General features: G+C 46.6%; 1 protein-coding gene and 1 long non-coding RNA gene across 6 annotated transcripts in view; one reads left to right on the forward strand and one right to left on the reverse strand.

The window, feature by feature from the left end:
* The window catches only part of LOC147031281 (serine/threonine-protein kinase SIK3-like), a 234,846-nt gene that overhangs the window by 206,818 nt on the left and 8,314 nt on the right, over positions 1-19,714 (forward strand). For all 3 annotated transcript variants that reach the window (XM_085861070.1, XM_085861050.1, XM_085861060.1), the window contains one exon: positions 13,637-13,748. In XM_085861070.1, coding sequence (XP_085717196.1) covers positions 13,637-13,748 — 112 coding nt within the window. The remainder of the gene's footprint in view (positions 1-13,636; positions 13,749-19,714) is intronic.
* Positions 1-19,714, reverse strand: part of LOC147031282 (uncharacterized) — a 90,397-nt gene that overhangs the window by 6,750 nt on the left and 63,933 nt on the right. Inside the window, exon 4 of one of the 3 annotated variants that reach the window (XR_015052697.1) lies at positions 8,850-9,030. The exons of the other annotated variants lie outside the window; for them this stretch is intronic. This is a non-coding gene — a long non-coding RNA (uncharacterized LOC147031282). Of the gene's footprint in view, positions 1-8,849; positions 9,031-19,714 lie in introns of those variants that run through there. 3 annotated transcript variants of the gene reach the window in all.

A 19,714-nucleotide genomic window follows, 5' to 3' on the forward strand; every position in this document is an offset into this window, starting at 1 on the left:
ACCAGGCTATAATAATATATATTTTTTATATATATATATATATTTTATATATATATATATATATATATATATATATATGTATGTATACACACACACACACACACACATACAGACATATATACACACACAGTACTGTGCAAAGGTTTGGGTTATTTCCACTTTTGTGGTGCTTCCTGTTCCCCTTTTAATAGTTTTGGAAGTTAGAAGTGTGCGACATAGGTAGATTATATATAATGGAGCAAGTGTATGTCCAGCCATTAACCCACTTAACTGTGGGGAAAAAAATATAAAACTTATCTTTGTGAAGATTTTGTGCACAATGGCCATCTCTTGGAAACAGTATTTACACGGCATTGCGAGAAATACAGTCCTTCCTCCTGACATATGGATAGACATTCGACACATATCTGTTTCCAGTACCACAAGACCCTTGCCTGCAAATACACTCCTGCACATCTTGCAAGGCCAGTGCCTTTTAATTCTTCCAATTGCTTAACAGGGAGCCTGAGATTGCACTATAGATTTAAATTGCCAGTGCCCATTTTGGAAAACTCCACATGCAGCATCTCGTCTACCAGTAAAGATGCAGATGTTTTAAAGAAGGCCAATCTATTTATTTGGGATGAAGCACCCATGGCTCCAGCATATGCTTTAGCGGGTGTTGATCAATGTCTCCGGGATGTAACCAGTTACAACATACCTTTTGGTGGAAAGGTCTTACCTCTTGGTGGGGATTTCACAGGCAGGTTCTGCCTGTCGTACCACGCACTGAACCTGCAGCAATCACCGCATGCATCAAATGTAGCAAGTTGTGGCCAAAGTTCAAACAGCTGAAGTTCAGATCAAACATGAGAGTGAATGATGATGAAGAATTCTCAAAATGGTTGCTGTTGATTGGAAATGGGACTGTGGAAACAATTCCTGACTCGGATTTCATTTGACTGCCTAATCATATCTGTGGAGAAGACATTTCTTTGGCAGAGGCTGTTTTGTTTTTCGGTAATTTGAACAAAATACATACAAACTATGTTTCGCTGGCACAACGAGCTGTGTTGAGTCCAAAGAATGAATCCACATTTGTGGTCAACAATGAGATACTGGGTGCATTTCGTGTGGACGATAAGGCACACTTCAGCGCTGATTCCGTTGCCCGTGATGACCCTAAAGTGGTGCTAAATTATGCGATGGAATTTCTAAATCGATTATCCCCTTCTGGAATGCCTTTACACAAAAAGTTTGTCTCAAAGATGGTGTCATCGTATTACTCCGTGACTTGGATCCTAAACAGGGACTGTGCAGTGGCACAAGATCGGTTGTTAAAAGATTGTTGCCGAACATAATATTTGCAGAAATAACTTCCGGAAGTCACAAAGGAACAACACGCACATACATGTAGTAGACAAAAAAAAAATGGAAACGGCAAGGTCACTTAATGGGGCGTTGGGCCACCACATGTGGCCAATATGGCTTGTATGCACCATGGCATAGAGTCCACCAGCGTCTAGAATTCTGGAGGAGGGATGCGGCACCATTCTTCCACGATAAAGTCAATCAACTCACACCCGTTTGATGGAGGTGGAAAACGGTGTCTGGCGTCATTCCAGAATATCCCATAAATGCTCGATTTAATTCGGATCTGGTGACTGGAGAAGGCCATGACGTATGGATAACATCAGTGTCGTGCTCATCAAACCATTCGGGGGGTTCCTCTTGCAGCTATGCCAGCCATAATTATAGGCAACCAAGCCTGTGCAGCATTTTTATACATAACGCTATGCATGCTGGGATGTTATTTGCTTAATTAACACATGGGCCACACATGTGGGGAAGCCAATGCTTGGTGTCCCTCATTTACCCAGGTGTTTCCATTATTTTTGTCCACTACCTGTATAAATCCAGGATTAATATTGCACCTTCTGAGATGACATTACCATATGTTTGTCATAAACACAATCAAGAAACTCGGCCGAAACGGTATCCTGGGCAGTGAACCACCACCCATCCATGAAACAGATCAACGACTCTCCAGGTCCGATCGTGTTCACCTTGCACACCTCCTCTGTGGACATCACCCACATTTCTTACACTCCAAACACAGACTCGACGACACCACTTTCTTTCTTTCTTTTGAGTGCAGCCTTGTGGCTGCTGGTTGCATCATTGGTTTGGGACGCAGCTATGCCGCTGATGCAGTGTCCCTATTACCAGGACACTGGTACTCATTTTACCAACCTCGGTTGGATGATCGGCTGAGTCAACCCCACCTGGTGTTAATGTAATGGCTCCCCAGGGGCTGAGACTCGGGACCCTAAGATCTTAAGCCAGCCACATTAACTGTTAAGCCAACACCAGGCTTCGACGACACCACTGACGACACCTGCATTCTCTGCCAGGTCACTTCACACACAACAAAACATGTTATGGAAGACTGCATGGTCCTGGCTCCACTTGGACAAGAGCACAACATCATAAATGGGAGGGATCTCTGGGTAACTCCTGAGAGATTGATCGGCTATTTCCGTGTCACGGGCCTGTTTGAGCAGAACTGACAAGGGCAACACAACAACAATGCCGACAACATTACCATTCGTACTCAAACATTTTCCGGAGTGTGTGGCATTCTTTTTCTCAATATCACATTCTCAATTCTCTCAATTCTCAATGTCACAAAGCTTGGAACAAGTGTGTATCTATCCTCAGGAGAGCCAGAAAATAACATCTTTCTCGTTTCAAGTCTGAACTTTCAAACCTCTCTCCCTCCTCCAAATCCTGGTGGCGTCTAATCAAATTACTTTCTGGTGTATGTTCCCCCTCCATTACCTCAAATGGCCGCACTGCTGATACCGCACGTGAAAAGGCTGAATGCCTAAATTCGGTGTTTGCAGCTAAATGTTGTGTCCGAAATGCATCGCTTTCTGCACCCACCTTACCCAGTCGCGCCCAGCTGTCCCTGGACTCTGTGTCCTTTTCTTCTGACAAAGTGGAGAGTTTGCTGTCAAACCTCGACTCAGATTCTGCAACCGGTCCAGACGACATCAGCCCACGTGTCCTAAAAACCTTCACCTCTGCTCTTGCTCACCCTCTCTCTGTTCTATTCACCTTCTCATTTGTTGAAAGTCATCTGTCATCTGCTTGGAAATCAGCAAACATTACTGCCCTGCATAAAAAAGGTGCAAAAAACGATCCCTGCAACTACAGACCAATCGGCCTTCTCCCAATCATCAGCAAGGTTATGAAATCCATCATCGCCTCAGATATTAAATCCTTCCTCTTCTCCAATGGCCTGATTTCCGATCATCAACTTGGTTTCAGACCAGGTCACTCTAGCCTGGATATGCTGCTTCTGTTCTCCAAACAATGGATGGAGATCCTCAATGCCGGACATGAAATCCGAGCTGTAACCCTGTGGAGAATATCCCGAGACATATCGCAGGCTTTTGACACAGTCTGGCAACCTGCCCTGCTCACCAAACTCTTTTCCTTTGGTATCCAAGGCCATCTCCACTCATGGCTCGCAGACTTCCTCTCCTGTCACAGTCAACGTGTGGCCCTAAATGGAGTTCTTTCATCCCCTCTTCCTGTCCAGGCTGGAGTTCCTCAAGGCATCGTTCTGGGCCCTGTTCTTTTTCTGGTTTTCATCAATGATCTCTCCGACTCTCTGGAAAATCCTCTTTATCTCTTTGCTGATGACTCCACCCTCTGCCGTACCATCTGTCATCCATCAGACCGTTAAGCCACAGCTTCTTCGCTCACTGCAGATCTGGATAAAATCACAAACTGGTCCAACACGTGGAAGGTGTCTTTCAATCCTGACAAATCTCACACTCTCACTATGTCTCTCCAAAAGGACCATTGAGACCCCCCCCCCCCACATCTACTTTCTCAACAATCCTCTGGAAGAAGTCCTTTTACTCAAGCTTCTGGGTCTCACTATCTGCCATAATCTTTCCTGGGAAAGCCACATTTCCAACCTGGCCTCCAAAGCCAGTTGCCGACTGGGAATCCTCCGTCGTGCAAAGTCCTTCCTCGGCCCACCTGAGCTCATGACCACTTATAAAGCTTTTGTCCACAGCCTAATGGAGTACTGCTCTCCCCTCTGGGCTGGTGCTCCTGCGTCCCATCTTTCTCGGCTTCACACTGTGGAAACCAAGGCATTTAGGATCATTAGCGTCTTCCACGATGAGGTTGAGTCTTTATACCTCTCACTCTTTCACCGCAGACAGGACGGTGGTCTTTGTGTCTTCTACCATATCCTTTCTGGTCTCGCCCCCTCCCCCTCCCACCTTGCTTTGTCTGCGATTTATCCCCACCATATTTCTGCAGGGGGCCCAAGGTCAGCCAACAACCCCCGTCTGGTAAAACTACCAAAATAACGAATCACTGCTCACCTTCACTCTTTCATTCCTCTTTTTCCCCACCTTTGGAATAAACTCCCTCACTCTCTTCAATCCCATTCTTCCCTCCAGGCCTTCAAAACATTTCTTCACCACCACCTCTTATCGTCCCCCATCCAAATCCTCGATCTTATCTACCCTCGGTAATTCACCCCAATCCCACCTCCAATTTCCCTGCTTTCCTTCCTCAAAGTCCCTGTGGTGTCCATCTTGTATTCCCCATGTTCCCCGTCCCATCCCTCTCCCTTCCACAGATCTCCTCATGTCTCTGTTCCCCGCTGTTTTATCCTTCTCTCTCCCGCCCTTCTTGTCTCATGCCCCCCTTGCTGTGCGTTGTGTGCTGGCTCTCATGCGAGCCTCGACAAGGTATTCAGAAATAAATAAATATGTAAATAAACAAGGGTCAAGGTCAAACATCACACAAGGTTGGGATTTACTTTCCCGAGCCCATTTTCAGCCATGGTCAATTATATGTTACATTGTCACGTGCTAAACAATTTGAGGTTGTCAAGATAAAGGTCTGTAATATTACACTGACACATTTAGCCACGATGATTGAACGCATTTTTGCTGTTGTTTTGTTGTTTTTTGCAGCTATTTGCTGATTTGTTGCTTTTTTGGGGTTTTTTTTTTTTGCTGCTGTTTGGTGTGTTGAGATAATCTTTGGATTATTGTAGCCTTCCTCGATAGATGGTGTCCTTAAGCATCTAATCCTGACCTTCATTTGAGTCTTTTTGAAAGATTTTGTTCTCAGGACGAAACACGATTTTTCTTTAGTTGTCTGCAGTTGTCCACAGCATTTTCTTTATTCGTCTACAGTTGTCCTCAGCATGTTAGAGGATATCATTGGTATGGAGGACATTATTAGAAGTAAGGTCGGTACCGTGTTTTCCTAATCATCCTGTACATAGTCTCACGAACATTTCTTTTTAATCTGCTTCTTCTTCTTTTGGCTGCTCCCGTTAGGGGTCGCCACAGCGGATCATCCGTCTCCATTTCGCTCTGTCCTCCACATCTTCCATTGGCACACCAACCACCCGCATGTCCGCCCTCACCACATCCATAAACCTCCTCTTTGGCCTTCCTCTTCTCCTCCTACCTGGCGGCTCCACCCATCCTCGGCATCCTTCTCCCGATATGCCCCGCATCCCTCCTGTGCACATGTCCAAACCATCTCAATCTCGCCTCTCTCACTTTTTCTCCAAACCGAACATTTCTTTTTCATACATTTGAAAAATAAATATTTCGATGATGACCGATATAATTCACCGATACAGTTTAAACAACTTGATAAAAGTACATTGATGTTGAACTCTGATTCTAATTTTTTTTTTTTAAAACAATCATTTAATGCACCTCAAATTGCAGGTTCAAACCAGAGGAACAAATACAGCTATTTCAGATATCTCAGATTTATAAACAAATTGTATTTCACATGTGCACGGACATGTACTGTATTCGCAATTTCACATATTATGTGAAATAAATAAATTGTTTGGATTACATCGTTTCTGGATCTGACGATTTGCCAATACTCCATGTGCAGCATCTAACTTGAGATGTCCAAATGTCATAAATGTCGATGCCTGTGGGGTTCCCACGGGTGTACCTGCTCGTCGATATATAATATGGAGAAAGCATCTGTGCAGTCACTAACCCACGTGACAATATCTCTTACGTACTGTTGGAATGTACCTTTTAAACCTTTCGACCTTTTAGACTGCTGAGACCCCTTAGACCTTTGAAGACTCTTTAAGACCGTTTAGATGCCATTAGACATTTACATCCTTTCAACCCCTATATATCTTTGGACCCCTCAAACCCACTGGACCCCGTGAGACCCTTATGACCTCCCCAAGACCCTGTAGAACCGTTAGACACTAAAGGCCCTGTTAATCCTTTAAACCCTCAGACCCCTGTAGACTCTATAGACCCCATTTAGAACCATTATGCCCATAAGACCTCCACTGTATATACCCCATTAGACACTTTACATCAGAACCTTCAGAAACATGAGACCCAATATATCCCATTAGAACCAACACTTAAGGCCCGAAGACACTTTAAAAGCGAGGACACCAATGATGCCACAGACCCGTTATACCTCTAAGACTCCAAAGACCCCATTAGACCCTTTAAAACCCTTAGACCATACAGACCCATTAGACCCTTTAGAACCCTAAGACTCTGGAAGACCTTGAAGATCCCTAAGGATATTTAGACCCTTAAAGACCCCGTTTTTACATCCTACAGACCATTCAAACCCTTTAGGAATGTTAGACATATTTAGACCTGTTTGGACTGCTTGGACCCTTGACCATTTCAACCACTTCGACCTTTTTAGATACTTTAGATCCCTTTAGATGACTTTAATGCCTGGTGTTGGCTTTATGGCTCGAGTGGTGGGCTTGAGATTCAAGGGTCCTGAGTTCAAATCCGGCTTTCCATTGAATTAATACCAAGTGGGGTTGACTCTGCCTGTCATCCTTCCGAGGTCGGAAACATGAGTGCCAGCTGGTATCCTGTGTTGGAGTGGCGACCCATCCAGGATTGTGCCCAACAGCCGAGTAGACTGCTTAGGCCTAAGTCACATTTGCCACGGCGGCCGTGGGGTCTACAAAATCTACGGCCACTAGCAATTGTAGGGCGGCCGCAGTATTTCCATGGTCACACAATGTAGCAGTCACATATGTTGTTTTTTTTCGGGTAGCCGCACGGCATATTTATAAATTGTGGAGACCGAAAACATGGGGGTGCCGTACGGTCTTTGATTTGATGTCGCACGGTGACCTTAGGGCGTTCCTGCGGCGGCCATAGAATTTTCAAGGCAGGTGCAAGGTGACCGCAAGGCGACCGCAGGGGGGCCCTAAGGTGAATGTGCGACCAGACGGATGGTAACGAGTGGGTTCTTTTTTATTTTTTTACCAGTTCTTTTGTTTCGGCTTGTTGAATTGCTACGGCGAACGTAGAAATTAAAAAAGTTATAACTCCACGCTACAATTCCACGGCGACCCCTATGGCCTGTAAAATATAGCCAAACGGCGTAGAGCCATCCTGAGACCACCGCAGAAACTCTGGCCGCCGCACGTTTCTGTCAATTCAGAGGGCGTACGGCCGCTGTATCTTCGCCGTAGAGCAAATGTGACTTCGGCCTTAGGCAGCACCAACACTCTGCACAGAGTGTGGTCCCAATGGATGGATGGATGGATGGACGACTTTAGACCACTTATAATTTACATCCTTTTGAGATTAGACCCTTTCGACCCTCACTACTTTTGGAACGTGCCGTTTAGACCTTTAGACCATCGAGAACTTTTTAGACGCACACCTCACAAACATCTGCAGTCTTCTTGCAAAACACAACCTACACTTTTTTCAGCAATTAATGTTTGTTGAAACTCTACCCACCAGAGGGGGGGTACTCTGCGAGTAATTCTAATTCCTATGAAAGTCAATTTTGTATCCCATTTACCTTTTAGTGTATAAAATAAATTAGGAAATTGAAAAAGTTATATTTTCGGATCCATATTATTTTATTTATATCACTTACCACAAAGAAAATAGTAATATTGACTTATCACAAAGAAAATATGTAGGAAAGTTTGTGGATTTTTGTGCAGTGAAGAATTAATTATAATTATTGAAGTAATCAACACCAGTTAAATTAATGCAAATTACAAGAAACCACAATAAAAGTTGCAAATTAATGAATATGTGAAATTAGTTTTCATCAGTTTGTTCATTTGCTTGAAAGTCTATGAGTGGGTTCAGAATGCCACCAAGGAAGCATCTTTCAACAGAACAACGTGTGAAGATCCAAACTCTGCGAGAAGAAGGGCACATGATGAACAACATAGCACAAAAGCTGAAGATCAACAATAGTGTGAGGTGCACTTTGCAATGCCTGAAAGAAACTAGCTTGGTGCAAGACGAGAAAAGGCCAGGAAGAACCGGAAGAACCTCTCCAAGGCAAGACAAGCACTTGAAGTTGTTCAGCTTATGCGACGGAAGAAAATCAAGTCAGCAGCTGACAAATGAAATGAGAGCAGACCTGAACATAAACATCTCTTCAAGCACTGTGTGCAGAAGGCTAATTGCAGCAGGTCTCCATGGCAGATTGCAGCAAAAAAAAAAAACCACTGCTGAGACCACAGAATAAGGTGAAAAGACTGACATTTGCAAGAGCACACCAAGATTGGGTGACTGAACAATTGAACTGGGTACTCTGGATTGATGAATCGAAGTTTCAACTTTTTCGATCTATGAGACGCCAGTTCGCACGCCGAAGTCCCGCAGAACTTTACGACGCACAATGTTTGCAGCCCACTGTTAAAACACGGGGGCCACTGTGACTGTCTTCAGTTGTATCTCAATTATTTGGTGTCAGAAAACTTGTTGAAATCAATGGGATGCTAACAAAAGAGAAGTACAAGCAGATACTACAGCACCTTGCAGTTCCTGGTGGAAATCATTTATTCGGAAGAGGATTAATTTTCCAACAAGATAATGATCCAAAACACACTTCCAATACCATAAAACAGTATTTGGGGACAAGGGTACAGCTGGTGTGCTCCAAGTGTTTGAATGGCCAACCCATAATCCGGACATGAATTCCATCGTGGCCATATGGGATAACCTGGAAATGGAGAAGAACAAGAGGAACCCAACAAACCTTATAGAACAGTGGAATGTACTACAGGATATTTGGCACAATACCGGTATTCCTGTAAGAGTGCTTCAATAATATACAGGATCGAAGGATGGGCAAATGAGTGATGGCACTCAAGAAGACAAAAGGCAGACATACAAGGTATTGATTGATACGATAAAACGACACTGTTGTGTTATTTACTTTTGCAGTTTATTTCACGTGGATTTATAAAGGGTGTTAATTTACAATAATAAAGCCATATGGCTGTTATCACTAATTAATTTGATAAATTTCCCTAAAGTATAAATATCATTGGAATGATTATTGGACCAGAAAATAATTGTACCACACTCAGTGGTGTCGTCATGGTTATAGTGTCTACTCCGAGTTTGGGAAGTCATCAGTTTAAAACCCATCCAAGTCATACCAAAGACTTTAAAAATGATACGTGCTGCTTCTTTGCTTGATGATCAGCATTTAAAAGGTTCAAAACATGGACAATTACCACAGGTTGGCATCCATGTTGGAGGAAGAAATTCCTCCTTACGAAATTCCCCGCTGAGTCAGGTCAGGTATGGCAGCTTGTGCCGGAGCAGCGCGTCACTGCGTCCACTTTCTGCCAGTACTCCAGGGACCTCCGTCTGGCCATCCACCAGGCAGATGCCTGGCCCATCCCCATCTCCTTGAGATGCCGATCAACCTGCTGCAACCAAGAGGCACGTGGTCAGCCCATTGGACTCCCCCCACTCATGAGACTCCCTCGCTGAGAGAATCTGGTGAGCAGGATCAGCATCAGGAAAACGAGCCACATGTCAATACAGCCGCAGCTGACACTCACGGACGATACAGGTAACAAATCTCATTTGTGTGTCTCAGCAACCCCTCGTTGAACACAAAGTCTGACCAGCGTTAGCCAAGGATTCTCCGAAGAGACCTGGTACCGAAGGAGTTAAGGCTCCATCTCAAATCTTTGGTCAGAGTCCAAGTCTCACATCCATAGAGCGAGACTGGAAGCACCAAGGACTTAAAGACTTGGACTTTCATCTCCTGCAGAGGTACCGGCAGCGCCACACCCCATGATCCAGTTAATCCATGACTCCCCAGGCCTGATCCAGATGTCTCTCGACCTCTGGCTAACAACATGCGGAGACATGAATCTCTGTGACCTCAACATCCCCACCACAAAGAAGAACAGACAAGATAGCAGCATCCAAGATGTCATTGAATGCCTGGATCCTAGTTTTGATCCAGGAAACCCATAATCTCAATGGCTGGGACTCCTCATTCAGTGCCTGTGGGAGCCCCCATAAGGATATCCAGCGTCTCCGCAAAGAGGATTGAATCATCTGCGAAATCAAGGTCAGAGATCTTGACATTCCCAAATGATGCACCGCAGCTTGATCTCTCTGACATCCTCCCCAGAATCCAGTCTATACAAGCACTGAAAAGTGTGGCGACCAGTACATTCCCCTGACAAACTCCATTAGTAACTGAAATAAGTCAGAGATGGAACCACCACACCTCACAGCACTCTCACTACAAGAGTACAGCTCAGAAATCAGATTGACTAGTTTTGTTGGCACCCCACGAAGACTCCGGAGGGCATCCCGATTCACTGAATCGAACGCTGTGTGGAGATCAACAAATGCTCCAAGCAACCCTTGCTGAAACTCTCATCTGCGTTGAGGATCTGAAGAGCAAGGATATGGTCAATCATCGACATCTAGTTCAGACATCAGATTGATCACTTTTGGTGGCACCCCACGAAGACCAAAAATCCGACAGAAGGCATCCCAATTCACTGAATCGAATGCTTTACAGAAATCAACATAAGCTGCAAGCAAGCCCCTGCCGAAACTCTCGTCTGCATTCGGTGAGGACCCGAAGAGCAAGGATACGGTCAATTGTTGACCTCTTTGGTGTAATGCCTGACTGCTCTGGACGCTGGTGCTCAAGCAGATGGTGGCGAACCCTCTCAAGAATTATCCGAACAAAGACCTTGCTTGGCACTGAGAGCAGAGTCACCCCTCGGTAGTTGTTGCAGTCCTGGCGATCACTCTTCCCTTTCCAGACAAGGACAACAAGGCCCCTCTTCCAATCAGATGGGATGATGCCTGTGTTCCAGGCAGAGCACAGAACTACATGCAACGACATGAGTACAGCATTTCCACCAGCCTTGAGAAGTTCAGCATGGATGCTACAGGTCCCTGGAGCTTTACCCCATTTCAACTGGATCACTGCAGCGTATGTTTGCACAAACGAAGATAGATCACAGTTGATTTGGAGGGTGAGCAATGGGGATAGTAACACTCCTGAAATCCAACTCAACAGCTGGTAGGTCTGCCTGGAACAGCTGCTCAAAGTAACTGGCTCAGCGGGTCTTCACTTCTGACTGCTCTTTCAAGAGCTCACCACCCTCCGCTCTAACTGCAGTACACTGAGGGATGGGCTTGGAGGTATGTAATACACAAATTCCTCTGTAAGCAGGGTGAGAATCACCTGACCATAAGTGATGCTGTATACCCCTTCACAGATTACTCACACATGAGCCGCTTTGTTCACCCTCAGCGAACGTATAGTTTTACGCCTCAGCTCGCTGAATAGCTCAGCTCTGCCATCAAGCCTGGCCCTGTGACTCTGGCTCCCAAGGGATGCTGGATACCATTGACCAAAGTTCTTCTTCGCCTGATGGTGGGTTTCAAGGTGACCACCGGCAACATCAAGGAAGGTGGTCTTGAACGCACTCCCCAACTATTCAGGATTCCCCAAAATACCCAGACCCCTGAAATCCCCACCTGGCCTGTTCGCAAACTCCTCAGCTACCCTCTTATCCTTGAACTTGCCAACATCCAGCTTCGGATGGTACTATCCTCCTGTATTTGAACTGCAACTTCATAGTTGCTACAACAAGCCTATGATCATAATTGAGGAACTGAGCACTCCGATAGACCCTGCAGTTCTGGATCATACTCCAGTGACTGTCAATGAGCACATGGTCAATCTCCTTTGCTACACCGCCAGCGTTGGAATACCAAGTCCAGTGATGAGGCTGTGGATGCTGAAACCATGAAGCAGTCACCCTAAGTCCATGACTTCTTGCAAAGTCAAGGAACTCAGTGCTATTCTGGTTTCCAGTTTAAGAGCCATGGGGACCAACACATGCCTGATAACCATCCCTATCAGTTCCAGTCGATGCATTGAAATCCCCCAAGATGAGAAGAGTATCGCGCTTGAGGCACCGATCAATCACAGACTCGAGTGTAGCATAGAATGCGTCCTTCACAGCGAGGTCACTCGCCTCAGTCGGAGCATATGCTGAGATGAGCAAATGACACCTAAAGAGTGACAAATCCTTATGCTCATCTCATAATACGCTCGTTGACCGGTGTTACCTCAATTATCATGGGAGTCAGTTTGTTGGACACAGCGACAGGAAATACTTGATCATGGTAACCATTAGAGTGACCAGACCAGCAGTCGGTGTAACCACCCACCATGATCAAAACCACTATCCGGTCTCCGAACCTCAGAGAGTGCTGCAATACTGATGATGAAATGCTGGAGCTCAGATAGCAGAGACAGGTGATCATCCTCTCTTAGAGTGAGGACATTCCAGGCACCCACCTGAAGGGACCACCTCAGGTTAACCTGAGGAGACAGCCGTCTGGTGGACGACACCTCAGCACCACCCTCACTTGCACAACTACAACCCGAACCAGGAATGTTACCCCATGTTTTTCTTCCCATCATCAAAGAATAGAGGTCCCTAAAGCTTTGCTCCAATTCTGTCATCCGGTGAGCTGCCCTGCCAAGGGCAGCTGCACAGGAGGTACTCCGACGGACTGGTTTTTCAGTTTTCTTTGTATGATGTGCTTTTCGGAATGAAGTGTTTTACGGTGGTCAGAGTGCAAATCTTGCCACCAACCTCCGAGAATAAGGTAACCCAACTGCAGGAGGATGACCCAGATATGGATGGCCGTTGGCTCACAAGGAGCTCTTCTGCCCTTTGACTGGTTTTGTTTTTAATCCTGCTGGGTGTCCATATCCATCCACCCTCCTCACGAAGAACCTGCTGGAGGAGACGGTTTAGTCGCTGATGACTCAACCATGAAACAGGTGTGTACAGGTTTACATTGTACTTGTAGCAAGTCACAGATCTGATCTGGCCTGACCAAATCAGATCTTTGAAATGCTGAATGTGATCTGTGACTTTTCTCACCCGCTGAGTGCGGTGAGAAAAGCGGTGTCATTGTCGTGAGGTCGCTGGTCGGCTACCCAGAGTACCCTGGGAGTTTACTTCACTTTCCCCAAGCTCAGCGGCTGTGTTTGTCTCGTATAATTGTCGTGTGTGTGTGTGTGTGTGTGTGTGTGTGTGTGTGTGTGTGTGTGTGTGTGTGTGTGTGTGTGTGTGTGTGTGTGTCAGCTCCATTTTACAAGCCTTAGATCATGTGAAAATAAATAAATTTGCACAGTACTGCATGAATGTGTATATACAGTGTAAATGCACACACATTTACACATTTACAGTATTGTGTTTACGTATTTGAGAAACCAAATACCCCTTCCTTCTCTACCTTACCTTCTAACCTAGGGGATTCCACTCTGCCTACTGGGGGAGACAGGAGAATCATCGGGCGAAGGGGTGCTTGGCTCTCCTGGTCCTCATTCAAACCAAGACTTGGGGAGTCTTCGTGATTCAGAAGGTGATCCAAAACACTCATATCCCCTGTTGTCATTCAGTTTAAATATCCTCAGCAGTGAATGTGTTTTTTTTTTAGGTTTTTTGTTAAGTACTTCATTGGAGTCCCGTGTATAAAATTGTAACATGAATCGTTATTGAAAGTTTTCAGCATCACCACTCTATCATAGATGGTTCCCTCATATCCAGGATGTTGCAAATGCAGTGCAGTATTGGTATACTGCCACTTCACAACGAGACAATAAATCGAATGTGTTTTATTGAGTTTCGGTGATGAATGCCGACCATATACAGCATTTCCCTCCATGAAATTAACAGTCAAAACCAACAGTGGCCATACATCACAGTGCAAGAGAGCATATAGATACAAGGGTAGACCAAAAGGAGCTTGCTTAATTATATTACATATAATTTTTTAATTTTTATGCAGTTTTTTATTACATATAAAATAAAAATTACATATAAAATAAAAAAAACATATAAAAATTTTATTACATATATTTAATTTTTATTACATATAATTTTTTGTCAGGTCAGGTTCGATCTGTGACCTGCTACAGGTACCATGTAAACCTGTACTAACCTGTTCCATGGTCGGGTTGTCGGCGACTAAACCGTCTCCCCCACCAGGTTTTCTGGTGAGGAGGGTGTTTGGATATGGACACCCAGCAGGATTAAAAACAAAACCTGTCAAAGGGCGGAGGAGCTCCTTGTGAGCCAACGGCCATCCATATCTAGTGCCCAACTGTGTCTGCGGACGTCCTCCTGCAGTTGGGTTACTTCTTATTAGGAGGTTGGTGGCAGGATTTGCACTCCAGCCACCGTAAAACGCTTCATTCCGCAAAACGCAAAAACGCAAAAAAATCTGAAAACCCACTCCGTGGGAGTACCTCCTGTGCAGCTTCCCTTCGCAGGGCAGCTCACCGGATGATGGGATTAGGGCAAAGCCTTCGGGACCCCCAATCTTTGATAGGAGGCAACCACGGGGTAACATCCCTGGGTCAGATTGCGGGAGAGTGTGTCGGAGTGGTGCTGAGGTGTCGTCCACCAGACGGCGGTCTCCTTGGGTTAACCTGAGGCGGTCCCTTCGGGTGGGTGCCTGGAATGTCCTATCCCTAAGAGAGGATGATCACCTGTCTCTGTTATCATCTGAGCTCAAGCGTTTGGACATCGGGATTGCAGCTCTCTCTGAGGTTCGGAGACCGGATTGCGGCGAGATAATGGTGGGTGGTTACACCTACTATTGGTCTGGTCGCTCTGATGGTTACCATACCCAAGGAGTTGCTGTAGCTGTGTCCAATAAGCTGACCCCAATGATAATTGAGGTAACACCGGTCAACGAGCGTATTATGAGATTAAGGATTCGTCACTCCTTAGGTGTCATTTCCCTGGTCTCTATTTATGCTCCGACTGAGGCGAGTGATCTTACCGTGAAGGACACATTCTACGCCACACTCGAGTCTGTGGTTGATCAGTGCCCCAGACGAGATACACTTCTAGTCTTGGGGGATTTCAATGCATCGACTGGAACTAATAGGGACGGTTATGAGGTGTGTGTTGGTCCCCATGGGTCAGGAACTATGAACCAGAATAGCACTAAGTTCCTTGACTTTGCAAGAAGTCATGGACTTAGGGTGGCTGGTTCATGGTTTCAGCACCCGCAAGCTCATCGCTGGACTTGGTATTCCAACGCTGGCGGTGTGGCAAAGGAGATTGACCATGTCCTCATTGACGGTCGTTGGAGGATGATCCAGAACTGCAGGGTCTACCGGAGTGCTCAGTTCCTCAATACTGACCACAGGCTTGTTGTAGCAACTCTAAAGCTGCACCTTAAATCCTGGAGAATGGTACCATCCCAGCCTAGGCTGGATGTTGCCAATCTCAGGGATGAGAGAGTAGCTGAGGAGTTTGCGAACAGGCTGAGTGGACACTTGGGGGGTCTGGGTGCTTTGGGGGGTCCTGAAGAGTTGTGGAGCACCTTCAAGACCACCGTCCTTGATGTTGCCGGTGGATGCCTTGGAGTTCACCGCAGGGCAAAGAAGAATTTTGTCTCTCAAGGGACACTGGATACCATTGACCAGAGTCGCAGGGCCAGGCTGAATGGCAGAGCTGAGCTGTTCAGGGAGCTGAGGCGTAAAACTGTACGTGCACTGAGGGTGGACAAGGAGGCCTATGTGCGAGGAATCTGTGAGGGGGTAGAGCATCACCTGTGGACAGGTGATTCTCGTCCCGCTTACAGGGGAATTCGCGCATTACGTTCATCCAAGCCCATCCTCGGAGCACTGCAGTTCGAGCAGAGAGTGGTAGGCTCTTGACAGAGGAGTCTGAAGTGAAGGCCCGCTGGGCCGGTTACTTTGAGTGGTTGTACCAGGCTGATCCCCCAGCTGTCGAGTTGGACGTCAAGGGTGTTACAATCCCTGTTGCTGACCCTCGAATCAACTGTGGTCCACCATCGCTTGTGGAAACACGGGCTGCGGTGAACCAGTTGAAACGGGGCAAAGCTCCAGGGATCTGTGGCATCCATGCTGAACTTCTCAAGGCTGGTGGAAATGCTGCACTCGCGTCGTTGCATGCAGTTTTGTGCTCTGCCTGGAACACAGGCATCATCCCAACTGACTGGAAGAGGGGCCTTGTTGTCCTCTCTCTGGAAAGGGAAGGGTGATCGCCAAGACTGCAACAACTACCGAGGGGTGACGCTGCTCTCAGTGCCGGGCAAGGTCTTTGCTCGGATAATTCTTGATAGGGTTCGCCACCATCTGCTTGAGCACCAGCGTCCAGAGCAGTCAGGCTTTACACCAAAGAGGTCAACGATTGACCGTATCCTTGCTCTTCGTGTCCTCACTGAACGCAGACGAGAGTTTCGGCAGGGGCTGCTTGCAGCCTATGTTGATCTCTGTAAAGCGTTCGATTCAGTGAATCGGGATGTCCTCTGGAGGATTCTTGGTCTTCGTGGGGTGCCACCGAAACTGATCGATCTGATGTCTGAACTCTACTCTGGTACTGAGAGTGCTGTGAAGTGTGGTGGTACCACCTCTGACTTATTTCCAGTTGTTACTGGAGTTCGTCAGGGATGTGTACTTGCCCCCACACTTTTCAGCACCTGTATGGACTGGATTTTTGGGAGGATGTCGGAGAGATCAAGTTGCGGTGCATCGTTTGGCAATGTCAAGATCTCGGACCTTGATTTTGCAGATGATGCAGTCATCTTTGCGGAGACTTTAGACATCCTCTTGGGGGCCCTCGAGGTGCTGAATGAGGAGTCGGAGCCGTTGGGATTACGGATTTCTTGGGTCAAAACAAAGATCCAGGCTTTCGGTGACATCTTGGATGCTGCTGTCCTGTCTGTGTCTGTTTGTGGTGAGGATGTTGAGGTCGTGGATAGATTCACTTACCTTGGCAGTGATATTCATGTCTCCCCAGGTTGTGTGCCGGACGCCTCTAGACGTCTGGGACGGGCCTGGGGAGTCATGGATTCAGTGGATGATGGGGTGTGGCCGTGCCGGTACCTGTGCGGGAGGACGAAAGTCCGAGTCTTCAGGTCCTTGGTACTTCCAGTCTTGCTCTATGGGTGCGAGACTTGGACTTTGACCAAGGATCTGAGACGGAGACTTAATTCCTTTGGTACCAGGTCTCTTCGGAGAATCCTTGGCTATCGCTGGTCGGATTTTGTGTCCAAGGAGCGGTTGCTGAGAGAGACTCGGATGAGATTTGTTACCTGCATAGTCCGTGAGCGTCAGCTGCGGCTGTATGGACATGTGGCTCGTTTTCCTGACGCTGATCCTGCTCACCAGATTCTCTCAGCGAGGGAGTCTCATGAGTGGAGGAGGCCAGTGGGCCGACCACGTGCCTCATGGTTGCAGCAGGTTGACCATCATCTCAAGGAGATGGTGCTGGGCCTGGCATCAGCCTGGGGGATGGCCAGACGGAGGCCCCTGGAGTACCGGCGGAAAGTGGACGCAGCGACGCGCTGTTCTGGCACATGCTCCCATACCTGACCTGAATTTTTTAACATTACACTAACTTAATTTAAATTTTAACATTACACTAACTTTAACATTAACTTAATTAACATTACAAGTCCGACCCAAGTGCCGAGCTCCCGTGCCGCACGCTGTTCCGAGTGAACGGCGCACACATTCAGTGTGCACTGCTGATTCCACTGACATAAAAATCGATTTCACCACCACTTTATCATCTCATATACAGTACAAACGAGGTGAGGTGCATTCATAAGCTTCGGTAAAGAAATATCAGCGAGCTACTTGTACTACTCACGATATGTGGTGGCATGGAACGTGGATCGCTAAGCAGATGGGAAATTTGGAGTTAAATATACAGAGGTAAATTGTGTACAACATATGTACAGTACAACCAATGGATAATGGTACCCACGTTAAACGTGTGTACCCACAACAGAGTCGATCATTACACACTTGCGTGGTCGTGTGTAGATTTTATTTTGATTTCTGCTCCATTGAAGGTCGGCCGGTGATACACGTCCGGTTGCCGTTTTGATGACATTAGTTGGGAATTCAGTGATCGACTTAACAGGTGGCTTGGGGGGAAGCTGTCATCAATCGGTGAATGATCTCGATAGGCAAATCGCGTTGAGAAATATGAGCACGGGATGCCGTTTGGTAGTATTTTTCACTCGAGAGAAGCACCTTCCACCTGCACCCATTACTCATCGTAATTCAATTAATAGGTTAAATGGAATGCAATCATGCTACTTGAGCTGAGCCACAGCGTTGCATATGCGAAGTCCATTTGGAAATGTGAGCTCCAGACGAGGTTCGTCAAAGCACATTTGCACCACTGCTTGATACAGTTTGGCAAAAATCCAAGCAACTGCTTTTGGACATTTATTTCTGAATGGAGTTGTGAAAGGTGACCCCAAGAAGTGGTTCGGTAAACATTCCCACCACTGCTCTGCACTCGTCGTTGTCTCCATTCGTCGTCGCTCACAGGGTCGAGTCTCCAGTTTAGTCCCGAATCTCTCGAGTCGATTCGAGGTTCGAGTCTCATCGTTTAAATTCCCGCATGACAACTTGAAAATGTCACCTTGTCTCAAGTTTTCTCTCGTGCCCGTCTATTTTTCCCCCTTATTTACTTTGTAACATCTTGGAAATATGGGATTAAACTACTACTACTACTACTAAATACTGTATATATATATATATATATATATATATATATATATATATGTGTGTGTGTGTGTGTGTGTGTGTGTGTGTGTGTGTGTGTGTGTGTGTGTGTGTGTGTGTGTGTGTGTGTGTGTGTGTGTGTATTGTGTATAGATATACAACTGCAACTACTACAACCTTACCGGCAGCAATGATTCCCACCTTGTTGTGGAGTGGGCCTAATCAAGTTTTTGGCCCGTCTTTCTGGAACTGGCTGGCCAGATCTCATGTTTGACTGATGGTGGCCAGATCTCATGTTTGACTGAAGGTGGCCAGACCTCATGTTTGATTGAAGGTGGCCAGACTTCGTGTTTGACTGAAGGTGGCCAGACCTCGTGTTTGATTGAAGGTGGCCAGACCTCGTGTTTGACTGAAGGTGGCCAGACCTCGTGTTTGACTGAAGGTGGCCAGACCTCGTGTTTGACTGAAGGTGGCCAGACCTCGTGTTTGACTGAAGGTGGCCAGACCTCGTGTTTGACTGAAGGTGGCCAGACCTCGTGTTTGACTGAAGGTGGCCAGACCTCGTGTTTGACTGAAGGTGGCCAGACCTCGTGTTTGACTGAAGGTGGCCAGACCTCGTGTTTGACTGAAGGTGGCCAGACCTCGTGTTTGACTGAAGGTGGCCAGACCTCGTGTTTGACTGAAGGTGGCCAGACCTCGTGTTTGACTGAAGGTGGCCAGACCTCGTGTTTGACTGAAGGTGGCCAGACCTCGTGTTTGACTGAAGGTGGCCAGACCTCGTGTTTGACTGAAGGTGGCCAGACCTCGTGTTTGACTGAAGGTGGCC

This window comes from Eptatretus burgeri, chromosome 2, assembly GCF_056783735.1.
Source record: "Eptatretus burgeri isolate ZD-2024b chromosome 2, Ebu_testis_v1, whole genome shotgun sequence".
NCBI lineage: Eukaryota > Metazoa > Chordata > Myxini > Myxiniformes > Myxinidae > Eptatretus > Eptatretus burgeri.